The sequence below is a fragment of the Cricetulus griseus genome, chromosome 2, assembly GCF_003668045.3.
Source record: "Cricetulus griseus strain 17A/GY chromosome 2, alternate assembly CriGri-PICRH-1.0, whole genome shotgun sequence".
NCBI classification, from domain to species: domain Eukaryota; kingdom Metazoa; phylum Chordata; class Mammalia; order Rodentia; family Cricetidae; genus Cricetulus; species Cricetulus griseus.
Window position 1 is genome coordinate 378,547,037 of NC_048595.1, and position 22,118 is coordinate 378,569,154.

The following is a 22,118-nucleotide window of genomic DNA, read 5'->3' on the forward strand; positions in this document are numbered from 1 at the left end:
ATTTCTTTTTAAGGACCACCATTCAAGAAAAAAATGGCCCGGCGGTGGTGGCGCACCCCTTTAATCCCAGCACTCTGGAGGCAGAGGCAGGCAGATCTTTGGGAGTTGTAGCCTGGTCTACAAGAGCTAGTTCCAGAACAGCCTCCAAAGCCACAGAGAAACCCTGTCTCAAAAAAGTGTGGCCAGGTGGCGGTGGCACACACCTTGAACCCCAGCACTGGAGAGGTAGAGACAGGCAGATCTCTATGAGTTCGAGGCCAGCCTGGTCTACTGCCTACTGCCTCTATGAGTTCTAAGACAGCCTCCAAAGCTACAGAGAAACCCTGTCTCGAAGAAAAAGAAAAAAAAAAGTGTACTTTTTCTGTTTTAATTACACACACACACACCTTCCATTACCCAATAAACTCAATCAATAATGGTTCCTATATGACAAAAGATCAGAGTGATGGGTGGGAGGTGTGGCAAAGTCTTAATTACAGCACTCAGGAAGCAGTAGCAGGAGTTCAAGGCCAGCCTGTTCCACAGAATTCGGTCCAAGATACCCAAGGCTATACAGAGAAACCCTGACTCAAAAAAATCAAAAAATATTTTAAAAATTACATGATCCAAAATGCCTTAATTTCCAATTCAAAAAGGCAAAATAATTTCATAAGGAACAATCATATAAACACCTCAAACATTTCTACACTAAACATTTCTACATTAAAAACAAAACCACTTTCAAAGGTACACAGTAACTCAACATTGGCTCCTTAAAGTTAAATTTTAATGAAGACACAGGGATTCTTCTTCTTTTTTGGTTTTTGGTTCTTTCAAGACAGGGTTTCTTTGTAGCTTTGGAGGCAGTCTTGGAACTCTCTCTGTAGACCAGACTGGTCTTGAACTCACAGAGATCCACCTGTCTCTGCCTCCCGAGTGCTAGGATTAAAGGCGTGCACCGCCACCATCACCGTCGACACAGGGCTACTTAAGCTGTGTTTTTCCTAAGTTCCAAACTGCAGTGTCAGGAATGTAGGGTGACATCCAAACATAGTTACAACAGTTTAACTCTGTGACATGAGAGCCCTGCCAAGAAATGTAATTCTCAGAAAAGCTCAGACAAATCCAAATTGAGGAAAATGCTAAAATATCTGGCTTTTAATACTCAAATTGTGAAAATCATGAAAGCCAAGGTAAAACTGAAAGCATTTAGAATGAAAATGAAGCAGCTGTTTTGTAGGCTGCCATTATTAGTAGGAAACAAACACTCATTGGGGTTGAGCATGTTGGAATCAATTTTGAACCAGAAATTGTTCCAAAATAAAAAAAAAATAAACAAGGAAATTATTTTCATAAGCTATACCTCATGTTTCTCTCACATTCCAAATTGCAGTTCACTACTCCAAGTCCGAACCAATTTTTCTTTCTTTTTTTTTTTTTTTTTTGTTTTTCGAGACAGGGTTTTCCTGTGGCTTTGGAGGCTGTCCTGGAACTAGCTCTTGTAGACCAGGCTGGTCTCGAACTCACAGAGATCCGCCTGCCTCTGCCTCCCGAGTGCTGGGATTAAAGGCATTCGCCACCACCGCCTGGCTCCGAACCAATTTTTCATGCAGATTATTTTGATCAAAGTTCCAAAACTTAGAATAAGCTAGCTTCCTGCAAAAAGTCAGCATTTGGACTCTTTAAGAACAAGGCTTTTTGTTGTTGTCTTTAATTACCCATCAGGAGGGATGGGGAAAAAATCTTCCTCAAATATGATCACTCAAAGCTTCATTCCTAATTATCTTGAGAGTTAAAATCTTCATCTGCTTTGCACTATTATTTAAGCACATGTACAAACACTGGGGTGTTAGTCTAAATTCTGTACTGAGGGTAGAAATGCATTCTATCCACGTTCAAATGTTTACTCAATGTCACGTTCCATGAACTGTGCTACATAGTAGAACATGAAGACATATCTTGGGGACTTAATTATCACCGAGTGCAATGATTAAAGTAGGTATAAGATACAAAGAGAAAGTAATTAAATGGAAGAATACCATCTCAGACAAAGGTACCCTCTCAATAAAGAGTTGAACAAAAGTATTGCAAAATGTGTTTGTTGAAAAGGATAGTCTACCTGGATTCACACTATTACTGTGAATTCATTTAGTTCTATTTCTTTGTGTAATTTTTAACCTTTTTTTTGAAGACGGTCTCACTAGCCTTCACTGACCTGGAGCTCACTATGTGGACCAGGCTACCCCGAAACTCAGAGATCCACCTGCCTCCTACCTGCCAGATGATGGCATTAAAAAAGTGTCACCCACACCCAGCATCTTGTTATCTTTATTTCACTCTAACTTGAAACTACCACTTTTGGGTGGGCATGTGGTACAGTTGGTAGATCACTTGCCTAGCATGCTATGGATCAAGTCCCTAGCACTGAAAACTCATTTTTGTATGTATATGTGATAATTTTAATTGAGTTTATTATCATTTCTTCTCTGCATTCTTGTCCATCATTGCAAATCAGGCTAAATACAGAGACTGCCAGATACAGGAATACTCATGTTATTAACACTCCTGTTACTAGGCAGGAGTGGTGCACACTTTAATCTCAACACTCAGGAGGCAGAGACAGGTGGATCTCTGAGTTTGAGGCCTGCCGGGTTAACAGAGTGAGTTCCATGACAGCCAAAGTTATATAAAGCAACCCTGTCTCAAAAATAAAATAAATCCTATTATGTTATTAATAACATGTTATTAACATACTTTAAACCATTTCAGAGTTCTCTTTTCCCATAAAGTCAGTGTCCACTCAAATTTTAAATGCTGAAAACAGTACCCTGTAAATGCTGCCATTGTTCACAGACTAACTTTATATTTGATATAAGAATTCATTGGTTACCTGGCAGTGGTTACCAACACTTGGGAGGCAGAAGCAGGCAGATCTCTTGAGTTAAGGGACAACCTTGGCTACACAGAGAAACCCTGTCTTAAAAAAAGAAAGAAAGAAAGAAAGAAAGAAAGAAAGAAAGAAAGAAAGCTTTAACTTTTAACATCCCTAGGAGGAATGAGGGAAAATAAAACCCCAATATTCTGTTTTTAGTAGCAATTTGTTTATTTGGGGACCCTTCCTTTAACAAGATACGAGTGGATCAAAGAACAGAAATATCTTCAGCTGTAGGTTAACAAGCTGATCATAAGGGAAAAACCACTAAAACCCCAGTCCTCAATTCTTAGTCCTAACAATTATCTAATGGCAACTTGTCGATTTTTTGTTTTTGAGAAAGCAAAAAAAAAAACAGGATTGTTGAAGGGTATGCACCAGGGCTGAAAGCCATGTTATACAGGTACACCACTAGGCCTACAAAATAGGATTCTTTTCCATTGTTTTAATAAAGTTACAATAATAAATTCTTAGAGTTCTATTCATTTAACAAGTACAAATCCTAGAACGGCTATAAAATTGGCAAAGAATAAAAGGTTTAACAGGAGAAAAAATGTCACCACACAAAGCAATATTTTAACTTGCTTCCTGAGACTATGCTTGTTCAAAGAAATACTCTCATGTTTTTAGTAATCACCAGCCCCATTTTCCCCATAGAAAATTACTTCAAATAATAACAAAATTATTGTTAATGTTGTAGAGCAGGACCTATTCATCCTCTTGAAATGCAATCTAAGAGTTTTATACTTTTGGGGGTGAAAAGTAGGATTCCTCCTTAATCAGGGGTTTGGCCAGGCTACCAAAGCCTCAACCTGCAAACTAATTGAGAACTTAGGAACATGTGGCCCTATTCTTCCCACATAATAATTCCCTGCTAACAGGTTGTTTTTTTCTGGGGGAGGGGGATGCTAGAACTAGTATCAAGCCTCCCACTAGAAGTAATTTTTTAAAGTTTCTCTTCCTGGAGAAGAGTTACAATCCTCCTTTTGTCAGCTGAGGAGCCTCCCCTCCAATATGTAGATTGCTAAACTATTAGAAACTATTTATAAAACAATTTTTGTGCCATTCATCCATATTCTTCTCTCCCCCACCCCCGCCTCTTTTGAGGCAGGTTTTCTCCATACACACACACACACACACACACACACACACACTCTCTCTCTCTCTCTCTCTCTCTCTCTCTCTCTCTCTCTGGCTGTCCTGGAACTGGCTCTGAAGACCATGGTGACCATGAACTCACAGAGATCCATCTGCCTCTGCCTCTGCCTGCTGGGATGAAAGGCATGTGCTACCACCACTGGGCTCATCTGTACTCCTAAACAGTACTTAGTTATACAGATATATTACAAGGGTTGATGCCCACTCAAAATGGACCTCTTCTCTCATAATCAGCCATGGACCACAACTCGTTTCTTTGTTAACCCTTGAAAAAGAAGCATCAGGCCGGGCGTTGGTGGCACACGCCTTTAATCCCAGCACTCGGAAGGCAGAGGCAGGCGGATCTCTGTGAGGTCGAGGCCAGCCTGGTCTCCAGAGCGAGTGCCAGGATAGGCTCCAAAGCTACACAGAGAAACCCTGTCTCAAAAAAAAAAAAAAAAAAACAAAAAAAAAGAAAGAAAGAAAAAGAAGCATCAGCTTTGCCCTTTAGTAGGATTTAATATAAAGGTTGAAGAGATTAGGGCTCACCAGTTAAGAGCCTTGCTCTTCTTCCAGAGAACCTAAGTTTATTTCCCAGGACCCCATGATGTTCACAACTGTCTGTGACAACAGTTCCAAAGGATCAGATACTTAGTTTGGCTTCACTTGAATGAGTGTGGTGCACTTACCAAAGTGCAAGCAAAATACATAAAATAAATACATCTTTCTAAAAAAAACTTTAATTGTATAAAAAATGTCCTCCCTAAGTGGGAGTTATCAGGGATTTCATGAGACTGGTTAAGGAAAGCCATTTCCCCCTACTCAAAGGAATAGAATCTGAGTTCCTCCTGTCCCTGGAGAGACACTACATTCTTACATACCCAAAACATTATTACATACTGGGGCTGAACCGATGGCTCAGTGATTAAGAGTATTTGTTGCTCTTACAGAAGATCCCAGGCAGCATTCCCAGCACTCACAATAGTGAAGTACAGATATCCACAACTCTACTTCCAAGGGATCCAATGCCCTCTTTTGCCCTCCCTGGGCCTCAGGAATGCATATACTTGCAAAACACTCAATACACATAAAATAACAAAATATGAAACAGCCGGCGTGTGTGTGTCTTTAATCCCAATACTTAGCAGAGACAGGTGGATCTCTATGAATCTGAGGCCAGTCTGGCCTACACAGCAAGTTCTCAGCCAGCAGAACTACATGGTGAGACACTGTCTCAAGAAATAAATAATTAAAATTTTAAAAAGAAAAAATTACGTATTATTTATTGAGGCCTCCCCTAAAGAGTTAATCCAACTGGGCTTGTCAATCACCTGGCCAGAAAACAACCTCTCAGAAAAGCTGATTCATCTGAAGATACGAAAAAAATAATTAACCTTAAAGTAAAGCCCATAAGTCCTTCCCTCCAACACAGCTCCTTTCAGACCTCCACAGCTAAGCTTGTTTTTTCCGGGTTCTAAATAAAAAGATGTAACTTCACCTTTCCCCCATCTCTTCTTTGAATATTAACTGAAGTGCTTAACAAGATCGACCTGACCCTGAATTCTCACTTTTCTTGACGACCCTCCCCCATTTCAATAAGTGCTGGTAGGCGTCCACTGCGGACCCTAATTTAGAAGGCACGACTTAAATTTCTCTTCATCTCCCTTCTCCCTGGCAGCTACAGAGATTTATTTACAACTTGCCTGCACTGTTCTTCCCCCCCCCCCCAAAATTCTAATGGTCCCCAAGCTTCCTTCTGATTCTGCCCTAAAAATCTTTTTTTATCAACGAACCTAAAACAACGAAAGGGAAAAACCAATTCCCGAGTATGCTGTTTCCCAGCAGCTGGTACAATATCTATTCACGGAATTCCTCATACGCAGGAGAAATACTCTCTAGTTGGTCCTGCAAGCATGCTGGCCTTTCAAAAATCATTTTGCTACAGTGCCTGAAGTGGCAGCGCTACAACTAACGCGGGCAAAAATGATTCCCAACACAATTCCGGTAAGTTACCACTATTAAGATAGTATTTAAACGATATATGGGTCAAGGAGACTTAAGCAAGACGCCAGTTTAAAGAAAAAGCAACCCCTCTACAAAAGCTTTGTCTTGTTTCGCGCATTATTTCCAGTGCTCAAATCCCCACAATCCTCCACATCCATTTCTCCCAAAACACACCCCCCTGGGGAGACGCAGCTCTACTCTCTGCTTTTCTACCCCTTAAATCACGCAAAGCTCCGGATCCCCCCGATAACCTCTAAAGCCACTAGGGAGCGAACCACGAAGGGGCCTAGATCCGCTCTCCTCCGCCCCACGCTAGCTCGGGCCCAGCTCCCCCCTCTCCCCGTCCCCAACGGTCCGCGGGGCCCAGGGCTCACCTCTCCACCCACTCCCTCAGGAAACGCATTTCCTCGGTGTGCAGGACGTTCGGGTCCTGCTTACACATCTTCACGAAAGCCCGAAGCTCGCTCACTTTGCGGGGATCCATGGTCTGGAGGCGGGAGGCCGGAGGCGGGGGGCGGCGGTGGAAGCCCGAGGCCAGGCCCGGGCGCGGCTAAACGTGATGGAGGAGAAGGGGGCGGCTGCCGCGAGGCAGAACAGACTAGAACCTCCCCGGCCGCTGGCTCCGCCCCCCCAACGGCCTCGTGACCCCGGTCCTTCGCTCGCTCATTCCTACTCCCTCTGTCTCTGGACTTGGAGCACCGCCTAGAACCTTCTAGAAGTGTAGCTGTCCGTGATAGTGCCTGCTCCTAGACCCGAACATTCTTATTCGTATTCTTTCCTCTGACCTACTTCCTGGGATAGATGAAGGACCTTGCGTGTGTGCTTTCAAGCGGGAGGCAGGGAGGCATTCGGAATAGGATAATCTGCGAAGGTGGAAGTTAAGCAGAACAAGATGCCCTCTGGAGGCTGGGTAGGGAGCCTATGTGGCGGACGCGCCAAAACCCAGCCGGGTGATGTCACCGCTCTGCGCCGCTACGGAAAGAAAGCCCGCGAGCGGCGCCTGCCGGAAGGGGCAGGTCGGTTAGCTGGTTTCCTGGCGACGCGGCCGTGCTGGCGGCTTCTTTGCCTTCAGTTTGTGATTTTTCTTCCTGACGCGTGTGTGTTGACCATGCCTTCCCTGCTCTCAACCCCCAAGCTGGTTCCGGTTATAGCAAGACTCCGCTGCCTCTCAGGTTAGAGTCTTTCCAGCCAGTGTCCCTTTCCCTTGGAGAAGCCTCAAGTAGCCCAAAGAGCTAGAAGTTGATTCCTGGTTCTGGACCGTTCTGCTCCTGGGCCCCCACGGATTTTCCTTTTAACTGGCTGCTCTGGGAAAGTGGGCTTTAGTTTCTGATATTCTGGGAAGCTGAAATAACTGAAGAGAAGGGAACCCCGAGGGACTGCCTTCAAAGATACTCGAATTCAGAATTTTTACCTTTACCTTTTATCATCACACTTGGCTAAAGTGTTTCATATCAAGTGACATTTGTTTCTGTTAAGGCAGCGTAAAATCGGGTTTTCAAAGGTTTCGTAGGAGAGCTATCTCAAAAGATAGAAGAAAGGTTGAGGAACAAATGTTTTGTGCAGTTCAGTTTACAAAGTACTGGAGGTAAGGGGAACGTGCCTAAAAGTTATATGAACAGTCGAGCTAATATAGCGCGGAGAACGCCAACCCTTCGTGTACAGTATGGTAAGCAATTAATCTGATAAACATAAAGTCTTATACTGAAAACTGAGTCATCCATCTTGCAAGGGTATCTGATAATAGATTATATTTCAGATGAGGTGTGCAAAATGTTAACCAGAAAATAGGGTATTTGACATTAAAAGTTGCCTTGCCATTTGTGTGTAATACTTAGATTCGCTGAAAATGAATTTTTATATCAGCTTTCTATTTAATTATCCATTGCAAAGAGCTTGTTCTGTAGTCCTAGTAGTCAAGTTGTGCCTTTGATGGGAATGAATGAAAATAAATGTGATTGATCTACTATAATCACAGAGACCTGTGACAAGACTAGAGCCAGCTTTTTGCTTCTAATCTTTAACTTTCTCGAAGCTTCGTGTAAATCCTGATTTGATCCAGCTTTAGGACTGGATAGTAAGTTCAGCATCTTACTATATTACTTACTATATTTCTTAACTTAATGAAGAAGTGATATTGAATCTTCGGTTTACCAAGGAACTGAAACACAATTAAGGATGATGTTTGTTACATGATTATGTCTCGTCTTTTGTACCACTTTTAAGTCTTAATTCTGTTAGCTAGAGTCCTTTTGCACCATCTCATTTTGTGACCCAAAAAGTGCAGTTGCCTCCAGCTACTTTTGAGTCAGTAGTTATTGTGGCTGCATCTCTACTTCCCCACTGTTGCTCACAGTCTAGAAAAGTGAGATAGAAAAGCAACAAATGACACTGTGGCTGAGTGATTAGACTTGACCCAGGGATTTGGGAAGATAGGAATGCATTTCCCTGTAAGTATTGTTATCCGTGGTTTAACTTTCTTGTGACTAGGACTTGGAATATCTGTGGTGTTGGTTTCTCTTCTTTTTTTTAATATATTTTTATTAATTCTTTGAGACTTCCATACAATGTATTTTAATCATTCACCGCTCCTCCCAGAACCTACCTCCCCAGCTACATTTGGTTGTCCTTTAGAAAGGCTCTAGAGCAGTGATTTTCAACCTTCCTAAGCTTCGCCCCCCTTAATACGGTTCATGTGGTGACCCCAACCATACAATTATTTTCGTTGCTATTTCATAACTACAATTTTGCTGTTATGACCCATATATAAATATCTAATCTGATATGGGACCCCTGTGAAAGAGTCTTAACCCCCAAAGGGGTCATGACCCACGGTTTGAGAACAAGTGTTCTAAATTAGACTATTGGCTGCCATAAGAAGTGTTGTGCACTCTTTTATCCCAGAACTAAGGAGGCAGACGCAGGTGGATCTCTGACTTTGAGGCCAGCCTGGTCTACATAGTGAGTTCCAGGACAGCCAGAGATACATAATTAAGACCCTGTCTCAAAAAGAGAGGGGGAGAGAGAGAGAGAAAAAAAAACTTTCTCACTTGAAGAAGGCATGCATATCTGAAGTGAGAGTAGTTTTTTTTATTTTGGTTGGTTGATTGTGGGTGATGGGGATTGAACCTGGAGCTTGGCCAAAAATAAGCACTGACTCTACTACTGAGCTATACACCCCCAGCCCTGCAAATGTTGGTAATTTAAAGTCCACTTAGTTGATTTATTAGATGGGATATGCTGCTAGTCATATGAGAAGCTAAATAAACTACCAGTTGTACATTAAAAAGTTGCTTTTTCTTTTGTTTTGTTTTGTTTTTCAAGACAGGGTTTCTCTATGGCTTTGGAGGCTGTCCTGTTACTAGCTCTTTAGACCAGGCTGGTCTCGAACTCACAGAGATCCACCTGCCTCTGCCTCCCTAGTGCTGGGATTAAAGGCATGCGCCACCAACGCCCGGCTAAAAAGTTGCATTTTCTTATGTAAGTCGTTTAAGATACATATTAAAGCTGACATAAGAAAGGAAGTTAACTTCAAAACTTGAGCACCAAATTTAAACACTAAAAAGTTTCTCTCCTCATGATAAGCTGATAAAAAGGCAAATAACTGCGGTATAGCATGCACTGATGAAATAAGGGTTCCCTGTTGTGGAGAAGGAAGATGCAGACACACCTCTAAAAGAGATTTGAGACTTGAAAGTCTCACCAAGCAGATTGTGAGGATCATCTGGACAGCAAATGTTGTCTCAACCACAGAACACTAAGAACAGTGGTGGTACTCAGCATTTTCTTTTTATATGGATGGTAATTCTTTGAAATATTTTCCTGGGTATTTTAAGGTATTTATATCAAAAGGATTATTTGGTCAAATGCATAAGCTGCAATCTGTACACTCCCAATGGCCTTAAGTTCTAAAAGGGAGATGATATATTTAGCAATGATTGGCAAAATGTATTTGTCCATTGAGCCCACTTTCCTGAGGTAAAGGCAGGCACTATCACTGCCTGGCCCTTTTTTTTTTTTTTTCTATAGAGAAAGATAATTAAATCTGAATTTTTAGATAAAAGTGGATAAATGGTCAGATATAGTGACACATTCCTGTAATTCCAGCACTTAGAAGATAGAGGCAGGAGGGTCAGAGGTTCATGTTCACCCTTGACTTCATAGCAAGTTCAAGGCCAGCCTCAGCTACATGAAAATCTCATAGAAGAAAAGAGAGATGATTTAAAGGACCTATCATTACAGTCTTACTGTTTCTGAGATGTTGGGGTTTGGTTCTTGAAATGGATTTTCTCTTTCTTTCTTTCTTTCTTCCTTTCTTTCTTTTTAAACCTTAATCCTGCATGGAGACAGACTAATCTTACTAAAGGACACATTTTATGTAAGTCGCATTTAAAAATGCCCTAAGCTTTTATGATTTTATTTTCTGAAAACAACTTTGGGTGCTAATTGTCCCCATTTTCTCCTAAAGGATATATTACCTTTCCTCCCCACTGAGAATCAGACAATACAAAACAAAAGCTCACATATGCTCACATATGTCACGAAGTGGTAACACACACATTTAATCTCAGCACTTGGGAGGCAGAGGCTGATGGATCTCTTGAGTTCAAGACTGAGGCCATCCTGGTTACAAATCAAGTTCTAGGACAGCCGGATCTAGAAACCCTGTCTTGAAAAGCAAAACAAAAATTTGTGTCCTAAACTCCAAAATTTCTTTACTCTACCTCTTTAATCAAGAAACTAAAGAAGCTAGCAGATCCTGCTTTACTTATCTATCTCCAGTTTGTAGACTTGGTGACTTTTGTTTGCTTAGTGCTATGTGTACATCACATACCTAACCCTGCTCAGCAAGTAGTAGGCCCTCAAATAGTAATGTTCAATGAAAAGAATATTGAGAAGCAGCATCATGAAGATGAAAATATTACAGAAAGCTAAGACATAACAGTGTTGAAGTAAAAGGGTTTTTTGTTGTTGTTGTTGTTGTTTGGGGTTTTTTTTGGTTTTTCAAGACAGGGTTTCTCTGTGTAGCTTTAGAGCCTATCCTGGCACTCGCTCTGGAGACCAGGCTGGACTGGAACTCACAGACATCGTCTGCCTCCCGAGTGCTGGGATTAAAGGTGTGTGCCACCAACACCCGGCAAAAGTTATTTTTTAAAAGGCAAGTTTAATAGAGTATTTAGTTCAAACCATTTGTTTGGTTTCTAATATGTTTGTAACTCACAGTTTTTTTTCTACCAACATGATTCTTAAATGAAATGGCTCTGGGTATTTTACAGTAACACATTTGTAGATCCTACATACAGACAAGATAAAATAAGGTTTCATATCTGGGGAGAGAGTGACTGATAGCCTGCAGCTCATGATAGCCAGGTTGTTCCAAGGAATCTGGAATAATACTAGACATTTTTAATTGTAGTATAATACACATTAAATTTAGTTTACCATATTAGATATTTTTTAATGTGCAGTTCATTGGTATTAGTATATTTACATTGTTGAGAAGTGGGGTTCCAGAATGTTTTTATTTTGCAGGTCTGAAGCTTTGTACCTACAAAATAACCTCTTTTCCACCTCCTGTCTGAATTAGACTGCTTTAGATACTGTGTTAACATTATTCATTCAGTATTTGTCTATTAGTAACTGGCTTATTTCACTTACCATCTTAAGATTTTAGTATTCCAAAAGCTCATGTATAGTGTAGCTAATGACAAGATTTTTTTTTTTTTTCAGTTAAAACTGCCCTCAGAAAACAACTAAGCCACAGAGGCAGGCAGTATGCCAGGATTTTTTCTGAGAGAGAGAGAACGAGAACATGTGTGTGTGCCTGCGTGTCTGTGTATGCGTGTATGTACTTGTGTGTGCATATGTGTGTGTTTGTGTGTACTCAAGTGTGCAGGTGTGTGTTGGCGTGTGGGTGTGGGTGGGTGTGTTCGTGTAGGGGGGGTGTTCATGTGCATGCAAATACTCACAAGTGTGACTGTTCAATGGTTTTTGTTAATATCTTGGGCTCCTGATGAGCATCTGGTTGCTTCTGTCTCTTAGATACTATGAATAGAGCTGCTGTGAACATCTTTGTGCAAATATGTCTCATTATTTCAAACTCAAAATACATGTTATAGTCTGAACCTATGTTTTTTAGTAGGTGTTCATCTCCTAATGCTATGTACATTTGCCAGGGATTTGTGATGGTATTAATTAAAGGAATTAAATAGGTTACAAAGTCCACTGAAAAGTATTTTTTGCTCAAACAGCTCAAAAACAAAATGTTAAAAAAAAAAAACTTTGCAGTTTTCCATAGTTTTAAAATCATTATTGCCACAAATTCATCTTTTTTCTGACATAAGGTTTCACACTGGCCAAATGTCCACAATCTTGGTTAAAAAAGCCAGGTATGGTAGTGCACACCTTCAATCTCAGCAACTGAGAGGCAAAGATAGGTAGACCTCTGTAAGTTTGAGGCCATCCTTGTTTCTTTAGCAAGCTCCACGCCAGCCTGGACTACCTAGTGGAGACCTTGTCTCAAAAACAAAATGAACACACATACTTGGGAAGGGGGACGGGACGATGACTACCTACTCTTACATAATATTAACAAATATTATCTATAAAAAAAACCAAAACACACAAAAGTGTGGTGTTCAAATGTTATATGATCATAATGTGTTTAAAGAGTCAATTAGCGATTCCTTTTGTTTGGCTTCTTCTTCTGCCCCTCTTTATGCTTCTTCTTTTTTCTCCTGCCACCTTCTTTGAATCCTGCTGAGAAAATGGAAGGATCCTTCTTGGTGGTGACCCAAGGTGTACTTTGTTCATTATTGTCCACAAAATTATATTGAGATATATTTGGGGGACTGTAGTAATTTGGTGAGTAACTGTTGAATGCCCGTCTTCTCCAGTTATGTTTTCCTGCAAAGCCCTCTTCATCTGCCACACTATTTACAAGAAAGGATCTCAACTCAACATCATCTTCAGCTTCTCTTTCTTGATGCTTCTCAAAAGTTTTCCTTGTATTGATATTTCTTCCATTAACAATTTTGCCTGAATGTGTAATTGGTATGCAATTGCCCATCCCAGTATCATCAAATGCCAGGGAAGAGAATGAAGCAAGGCTCTCATGCCCCAGTGAAACATAAGACGTATATCCTGTGTCATAAGAGGACAGCCTGGCAAACACTGAGTGGTCACAGGCACGTGCACGGGAGAAAGGGGATCCTATGCCTTGGCTTCTGCTTTCATTAGCGATCCTTGAGCTGCTCAGAAGGTCCTCAAGCGAGTCCTCAAAGAAGTGAAATGAAAACGGGTCCCTTTCACCAAAAATTTCCTTAAAGACATCATCTGCCTTATGGAATGTGAAACCATACTCACTTTCATCGTCAAGATGACTTCCACCTCCATTTAATCCTTCCTTGCCATATTTGTCATAAATATTCCGTTTTTCACTGTTAGATAATACTTCATATGCCTCAGCAACTTCTTTGAATTTTTGTTCTGCTTCCTCTTTGTTTTCTGGATTTTTATCAGGATGCCATTTAAGTGCCACTTTACGGTAAGCTCTTTTAATGTCCTCTGTTGATGCGTATCTCTGCACTCCTAGAACTTCATAGTAGTCCACCATAGTTAGACAGAGTATTAGAAACAAACACCCTTAATAGTGAGCACTGTGTTTTCCTTGCAGCTCAGGCTCTGTTGCTGCTGGTGATGGTAGAAGTGACTACAAACAGGCACATTTTTATATTGAAGGTAGTATTAGTGCTGTGGGCCACTGCTGAAAGATTTGAGGGTTCTGATTATGTGACAAGCAGAGGGATAAGCATATGTCAGAGATGCATTATGGTGTCATACTGAGGTAGAGATAGGGTTTGAATCTTCCAAATGCAATTTCTCCAGAGTCACTCTGTGCTGAACCACCTCTGCTGTTTCTCCCATATCTTCCTGGAAGCTCTGGATAGTGCGTCAGTGTGATCTGTACTATTAGCCACAGCATCCCTCTTATATATTCTGACTTCCAGATTACTGAGCCTTAATTATTGCAGTTCTTCTGGTTTTTGTTGGTTGGTTGATTGACTGGTCTGGTTTGTTTGCTTTTTTGTTGGTTTTTATTTTTTGGTTTTTTGTTGGTTGGTTTGTTTTGAGACAAGGTTGTTCTGTGTAGGCCTGGCTATCCTGAAACTAACTCTCTAGACCAGGTTGGCCTTGAACTCAGAGATCCTCCTGTCTTTGCTTCCCGAGTGCTAGAATTAAAGGTGAGTGACACCATGGCCCAGCTTCTATGTTTTGATTTAGAAAAATAAAGACTTAGAAAACTTTGTGAGGGGAGTGTATTCAAGCAGCTAAGGAACTTATTGCAGTCAGAAGACATACACACAATAGAAGATTTAAATAAGTAATTTAATTATAATAAAAACTATGATGGAAGATACACCAAATGGATAAACTAGTGTGAGAGACACCCTGGGCTATGGTATCAAAGAAGACGTGCTAGTAGCTTACTCTTCAAGCTTTCTGCCAGCAGTGAGTCATTTGAGATGATAGGGTCTGTACCTACTTAATGTTTATTATAAAAACACAGGTAAAAGCCACAGAGCCCATGCTATGTACTGTGACTGTGGCCCTATTTTCCAGAAGGAAAAGGAAAAGTGTGAAATAAAGCTCTTAGAAGCTATACATTTATGTATTCATTATAGCTACTTTATACTAGGCAGTTTTAACTTATGGTGAATAAAACAACTAATTTTCTATTGTAATGGGATACAAAAAGAGTAAGGTACTTCATGCCTGTAATTCCAACATAGAAGGCTGAGATGGGAGGACTATGGAGGGTTCCAGGCAAGCCTACACTACAGAAGACCCTGTCTCAAAAACTAAATAAGAAGGTTATACAAATTGCATAAAATACTGGACACACTCAGGGGATGCCTGCCTTTAATCTCAGCACTCTGGAGACAGGTAGGTGGATTTCTGTGTGTTGGAGGACAGCCTTATCTCATAATGAGTTCCAGGACAGCCAGGGCTATGTAAAGAGACCCTGTCTCAACACCAACAAAATGCATAAAACATCTTGAGAAAATGTGGTATCTTAAATTACTACCTTTATGTTCTCAAAAACAAATGAGAAGAATGTGGACAGAGCAGAGGGCTTTTTCACATTGGTTATAGAAACTTGGGAGGGGGCTGTATCACAGCTCCTCAGCCCAGTGCTGGGGTTGGATGCAAGAGCCTGAGGCTAAGTGATTAATAAATGTACTGAAGGAATGTTGCTGCATAGATACCAGAATCTGACCAGATAAAACAGTTTAAGGAGTTCCTGGGAACCTACAATAAACTTAACAGAAACCTGCTTTTTAGAGTGTGTTAAAGACTTCACAAGAGAGGTGAAGCCTGAAGAGGTTACCTGTTCAGAACTTCACTTACAGAAATATTTAAAATGATGCAGAGAGGGCTGGAGAGATGGCTCAGCAGTTAAGAGCGCTGCCTGCTCTTCCAAAAGTCCTGAGTTCAATTCACAGCAACCACATGGTAATGAGATCTGGTACCCTCTTCTGGCCAGCAGGCATACATGCAGGCAGAACAGTATATACAAAATAAATAAATAAATAAATAAATCTTTAAAAAATAAATGAAATGACACAGAGAATGTCCATGAGATTTCAGGACTATCGTTGAGCAGAATGAAGCCCAGGACTCCTGGGCCAGCCCAGGTAGAGAAGTCCTGAGGTCCAAACTTGCTGAAAGATTGCCAGCAGCTGTTGCACTGAAAATGAGGGTTCACCTGGAAGATCTCTTGAAGCACAGCAAGAGTGGTGGTAAGCCATTTGTCGTGACTACCTAACCAATGGAAACTACTAGAGAAACAAAAATCACTCTTCACCAGAAAGAAAACAGAAGGCCTTACTGTTGAGTCAAAATGGTATGATGTAACATTGTTGAGGCCTTAAGATTCAGCAGTGTGGTCACTTTGATTACAAAAGTAAACCACTGTTCCTTTCTTTGTGACTGTTAATTTTAAAAGCAAAAAATATGTCCAGTCATGTATGGAAAGAAAAAATGCATTACTAAAAGTAAAATAAATGAAAATATCACTAACAAGCGGGAAAGAGAGAGAGAGAAGCTTGCGGGAGATGACCTTAGAGTTTGTCTGGTTAGCACTGCTGGGGATTGATCCAGAGCCTAGCATGTGAAAGTTAAGTGCTGTACCTTTGAGTTACAGCCCAACTCAGACTTCTTTTTTGTTTGCTTGGTTTTGTTTTGTTTTTGTTTTTTCAAAACAGGTTTTCACTATGTGGTCCTGGCTGTCCTGGAACTCTCTCTGTGTAGACCAGGCTGGCCCCGAACTTAGAGATCCGCCTACCTCTGCCTCCCGAGTTCTGGAATTAAAGGCTTGTGCCACCAACGCCTGGTTCAGCCTCTGACTTGTAATTTTATTCCTTCTCTTCATACAATTGTATTCCTTTCCCCCCATTGGTATGCTCATACTCTCAGTCATCCTCTCATGTGTCCTTCCCCTGCTAGAAACTCTAAGGAGCAAACACTGCTGTGTTCTTGAGAAGGTTATTTCTCTGGAGGTTTTTAAACTTGTATTTAGGCCTGGTGGTGGTAGCTTGCTGTGATGACATTCATGAACTAGCTTTTCACTTCCCCCATCTCAAGGGGAAGTAACTTGAGTGATTTCTGTTGAGAGCAAGCATCACCTTCTGCAGTCTCACACAGATATCTCTTATGAACGACTCTATGTGTCTCTCCTTGTGATTGTACCCATCTTAAGATAGCAACAGTTGCTGTGTTTATGAGTCTAGCTCTTTATTATACGGTATTGTAATGTTCTGTCTTGTCTCATCTCCACTGTACTTCATTTTGACTATGAGGGCAGTCTACTCTTACGTCTTGCTTAGCATGTGTTCCAGTTGTATCCTAAATAAAATAGTTTAATTAATGCTAACCGTGTTCACATTGTATGTCAGCTATGACTAAGAATTTTTTCACACATTACTTTATCAGACTTAACATTCCAAGATTAAATACAATAGCAAGTACTTGTTTTCTTATAGCTAACATAATCTTAGTAAAAATGTTAGTTCTATTTTTCCAAATTTTAGAACATAGCCTCAGGCTACCCCTGAATTCCTTTCTGACCCTTGTTTGCTTTTACTCATTCCTCCTCTTCCTACTCATAGCCCCTTATTTTTTTTCCGTAGCCCCTTATTTATATATTCATATTATGTTACATGTTTGGAGAAGGCACCTTCTACTTGGTGGTCTAAAGTGTGGAAGTAAAGATCTTTTCTGTGTTTCTTAGGGTCAAATACAGGCTGGCATAGAGAAAGAGCTACAAACATATTGGAAGGAGGAGGAAAGAAATGCTAATGTGTATTTTGTGAGGATCCAAACTGCTGGGAATAGATACAAGTGTGCTTGCTGTGAAGATGTTCCATTGCATCCTTTGTTTTTCTTTCTTCAGGATGCATGTCATGTTTATATCAAAGGTACTCCTCCCTCCAGCCTGTGCAGAAGAAGATTCCAAACCGGTACTTAGGCCAGCCCAGCCCAGTTACACATCCACACCTCCTCAGGCCAGGTAAGGCCTTTGACTATAACAACCACCTCTCTGTTTAGATGCTCTGTCTAGAATAATGCTGAGTATTAAAATTTTTTCTCACTAATTGTGTGTCATGATTATACACTGATAGTGTTGTTAATGTGCCTGAGGGATTGAAGTTTTAATCTTATTTTAATTAAGTTTAGATGAGTCTGTGGAGCTCTGGTATTATATTGACATCCAGTCTAGAACAATAAATGCAATAAACTATAGTTCAGAATAACCAGTAAGAAGTATATATTTTGGGGCTGGAGAGATGGCTCAGAGTTTAACAGCACTGACTGCTCTTCCAGAGTTCCTGAGTTCAATTCCTGGCAACCACATGGTGGCTCACAACCATCTGTAATGAGATTTGGCGCCCTACAGGCATACATGCAGGCTGAACACTGTATATATAATAAATAAATAAATCTTTAAAAATAAAAAAAGAAGTTTATAGTTCAGGATTCTTTTTATAGGTATGGGTATTTTGCCTTCATGTATATCTGTGTACCACTTATGTGCCTCTTACACTAGAAGAGGCCATTGTATCCCCTAGAACTAAACTTAGAGCAGGTTGTAAACCACCATGTTGGTACTGGGTACTGAACTCGGGTCTCTAAAAAAGCAACCAATGCTTTTAACCACTTACCATGTCTAGCCTCAAATTTCAGGAATTTTTAACCAGAAATTTTAAGTTGTAGTTTCTATAACCATTTTCTGTTGATCTTTTGTTTCTATTTAAAATGTTAAGTGTTCATTTGAAATTTTGCTTTAACAGAATTACTTCAATGTAGGTTGAACAAAATTTCTGGATGCTTGTCACTGTGAGAAGTGTCCGACTCAGTTGATAAAGGTCATACAAAAGACTGTGAAGGTTTCTTCTGTTTCTAGAGTTGCTGCTAGAACAGGTGCCATCACAATTGCTCAAATTAAGACTTGAAACTGAGCCAGGCAGTGGTGGCACAGGCCTTTAATCCCAACACTCGGGAGACTGAGGCAGGTGGATCTCTGCGAGTTCGAGACCAGCCTGGTCTACAAGAGTGAGTTCCAGGACAGCCTCCAAAGCCACAGAGAAACCCTGTCAAAAAGAAAAAGAAAAGAAAACAAACAAACAAAAAAATACTTGAAACTGTTTTGTGTTTAGGAAGGCAATGGTGTGTTTATCAATAGCATTCTGGAGATGGGAATAAAGCAGGGTAAAACCAAATGCTTTTGTAGGAAAAGTCAGATTTTTGAGAAAAATTACTTATTCCTTCCTCCATGGGAAGATAAATGTATATTTCTGTAAGTTTCTATGAAAGCACAAGTGTTAATAATGTAAATTCCCTTTAGAAATATGTTACTCTTTCACTGTTTCCACTCAGTGAATGATACCAGTGTGTCTCTTAGTGAGGACTTCCTTTGGCTGATTCTTCATCAGACTGGAATTCCTGCAGGAAGTTGGCTGACACTCAGGAAATGCAGCTCACCACTGAAACACACAAGAAATCAGTTTTTCAAAGCTGTAAGGTAAGCATAATAGTAGTCCAGTTGATACTAAAGACATTTTTACCCTACTGACCTACCTGTAGTTTCTGTTTAAAAGGAGAAGCAAGGATAGAATTGGTACTTAAATTTACCAGCTTTGAAATGATTGATTTCTTGTGGTGAAATATTTTATGTGGTAAGCTGCATTTCCCAGGCCTTGAGCCTCACAATCATAGGAAGATAAATCACTTCATGTCTAAATTGCTTTGCTCTCCACATTATGTACAATTTTTTTTTTTACTTTTACCTTTGTCACAGATCTGAATATTGTTCTGAAAAAAGAAAAATGATTAAAACAACTTGAAACTTGATATTAATACTCAGTCTCAATGCCCATCACAAATAACATGAAAATTTCCTTAAATAAGAGAAAAATAGAAGCCTGGTGGTACACGCCTTTAATCCCAGCATTCAGGAGGCAGAGGCAGGTGGATCTCTGTGAGTTCAAGGCCAGCCTGGTCTACACTCTCCAGGACAGCAGGGCTATACAGAGAAATCCTGTATAGAAAAATTGAGGGGGTGGGGAATACTTTGAATAGTTTTTTGTGAATGAAGATTCATACTTTTTGTATATTCTCTCCTCTTGTTCACAGTTTACATGTGGGAGTCAGAAAGTTTGCTTTTTTTTTTTTTTTTTTTTTGCCACAGAAATATGAGCTGTTATGCTTGGAAGTATGTGGCTACTCTTCAGTATTATACCAGTATCTGGTCAAAGTATTGTGTTAGGAGCAAAGGTCAATAGCATAGGCACATACAAGCACATGTATGCATGCTTACATACATGCATACATAAAATCATGAAAATCATACAGTTTAAAGGGACCATCTGCCCTGCCATTAAGCATGCAGATCTTACAGGGAAACTATCTGAAGCATGAATCATGTACACTTACCCACACACAGACATACGCGCATTTTTTTTACCCTGTCTTAACCAGTAGTGATAGCACATACCTTTAATCCTAGAAGCAAAGGGAGGAGGTTCTCTGTGAGTTAGAGGCTAGCCTAGTCTACATAACAAGCTCCAGCACAACCAGAGCTACATAAAAACTTGCATATAACTGGTCAACTTAAAGAATAAATTTTTGTCAGCTGTGATATTGCTCCAAAAGGCCTCACATTTGACATCATTAACAGTAGTACCTATAACTTACAACTTTAGCAGAGCATGTCAATCCTTTTCCTGTTAAATGAGTCCTACACATGAGACATAGAATATAGAAGAGAATACTTTAGTACTAATAATCCCACTCCTCAGAAAAATACTGTTGAGTTAAAGATTCACATTCCCAAATTGTCTCCCCTTAAAAGTTCCTAAATCAGTTGCAAACCTTATCTTTCAGGTAATTTAAATAAGTTCTCCCCTAAAGAAGAAGAGCATTCTTAAAAAGCAACTTTTGAAAGATAAATGACATTAATATCTGGAATGTACTGCAGAGATGGCTCAGTGGTTAAGAGCACTGACTGCTCTTCCAGAGGACCCGCATTTGATTCTCAGCACCCACATGGTGGCTCACAACTGTTTGAAACTCAAGTCCCAGAGTATCTGACTCACTCTTCTGGACTCCAAGGGCACCAAGCACACATGTGATACACAGGCATACATACAGACAAAACATTCAAACACACAAATAAATAAATAAATAAATAAATAAATAAATAAATAAATAAATAGTTTTTTGCAAATCTGAAAAGGCCAGGCATGGTAGCAAATGCCTTTAATCCCAACACTCAGGAGGCAGAGGCAGAGGCAGAGGCAGGTGGAGTTCTGTGAGTTCAAGGCCACGTTGGACTACATAATGAGTTCCAGGACACGTAGAGCTACATAGTGAAATCCTGTCTCAAAATAAAATAAATATCTGGAAAGTTAAAGACACTGTCTTGGTGGGATTATATGAGTTGGTTTTGTTGTTGTTTTTGCTGCTGCTATTGCTGTCTTAATACTGTTTAAAAGATTTAAATGTTAGGTATAGTGTGCCTTTAATCCAGGCACTCAGAAGGCAGAAACAGGTGGTTCTCTGTGAGTTCAAGGCCATCTTGATCTACACAATGAGAACCTGTCTCAAAAAGAAAGTGAAAAAGATTAAAATGTTGTGCACAAGAAATGACTAATCAAAAACCTTTCAAATGTGTTAAAACCATTGGGTGAGCTTTTGTCAAAGAAAATGTACCTACCAAGACCCCATAGACGTACTTTATCACATTTAAGCAAGTCACGAAATTCTTATGGGTTAGAAAGGAAAGTGGTATGGGAAATAATAGTGTTCGCTTTGAGACAGAATCTTCTTTGTAGCCCTCTATGGTCTGGTACTCATGAGTGGTTTTCCTATTTCACCTCCCCAAGTACTAGGACTACAGGTGTGTAGCACCACACCCACCATCTGTTTTGTTGTTTTTGTTAGATTTATTGTTATGTGTATGAATACTTGGCGCGCGTGCGTGCGTGCGTGCGTGCGTGCGTGCGTGCGTGCGTGCGTGCGTGCGTGCGTGCGTGCGTGCGTGCGTGTGTGTGTGTGTGTGTGTGTGTGTGTGTGTATGTGCGCGCACGCGCGCGCGCTGTCTATGGAGATCAGTAGAGGGCATTGGATATCAGATCCCCTGGAATTAGAGTTTTCCTTGTGTTAGGGACCAGACCCAGGACCTTATAAATACTATACATATGTTCTCTACTAAACAACAGCCTTTACACCCTGAATCCAAAACAAAGTCTGTACACTATATATGTTCTTTACAGTAAGCTTTGTAGATGGATAGACTATATATAGTTTTTACCTGTATGTCTTAATTCATGTTATAATTTTATTTTACCTTTATATTTTAACTGCCAGCTAGAGCTGAATTTTAAAACTTTTCTATTTGATTTTATTTTTAGTATTTATTTTTAAGTATGTATTATTTTGCCCTAGTGTGTCTGTGCACCACATGTGTGCAGGGCCTGCAGGGGCCATAAGAGGCAACTAAACCCCT

At 40.3% G+C, this 22,118-nt stretch overlaps 3 protein-coding genes across 9 annotated transcripts in view; 1 reads left to right on the forward strand and 2 right to left on the reverse strand.

The window, feature by feature from the left end:
- The window catches only part of St13 (ST13 Hsp70 interacting protein), a 40,646-nt gene extending 33,977 nt beyond the window's left edge, over positions 1-6,669 (reverse strand). The window contains exon 1 of the mRNA XM_027404069.2: positions 6,427-6,669. Within this exon, the coding sequence (XP_027259870.1) occupies positions 6,427-6,536 (110 nt within the window). The 5' untranslated portion in view covers positions 6,537-6,669. The remainder of the gene's footprint in view (positions 1-6,426) is intronic.
- A 90-nt stretch (positions 6,670-6,759) lies between these two features.
- Positions 6,760-22,118, forward strand: part of Xpnpep3 (X-prolyl aminopeptidase 3) — a 53,023-nt gene continuing 37,664 nt past the window's right edge. For 5 of the 7 annotated variants that reach the window (XR_003483068.2, XM_035440780.1, XM_027404066.2 and 2 more), the window contains exons 1-2: positions 6,760-7,224; positions 17,505-17,621. Coding sequence is in view for 6 of the 7 variants with exons in the window: in XM_035440780.1 (XP_035296671.1) it covers positions 6,945-7,224; positions 17,505-17,621 (397 nt within the window). In the remaining variant the exon portion in view is untranslated. The other 2 variants (XM_027404068.2, XM_035440781.1) reach the window with 2 other exon arrangements.
- Dnajb7 (DnaJ heat shock protein family (Hsp40) member B7) lies at positions 12,726-13,825 on the reverse strand. Its single transcript, XM_027404070.2, has one exon. It carries the CDS (start codon positions 13,662-13,664, stop codon positions 12,726-12,728), a length of 939 nt encoding a protein of 312 aa, XP_027259871.1. The 5' UTR covers positions 13,665-13,825.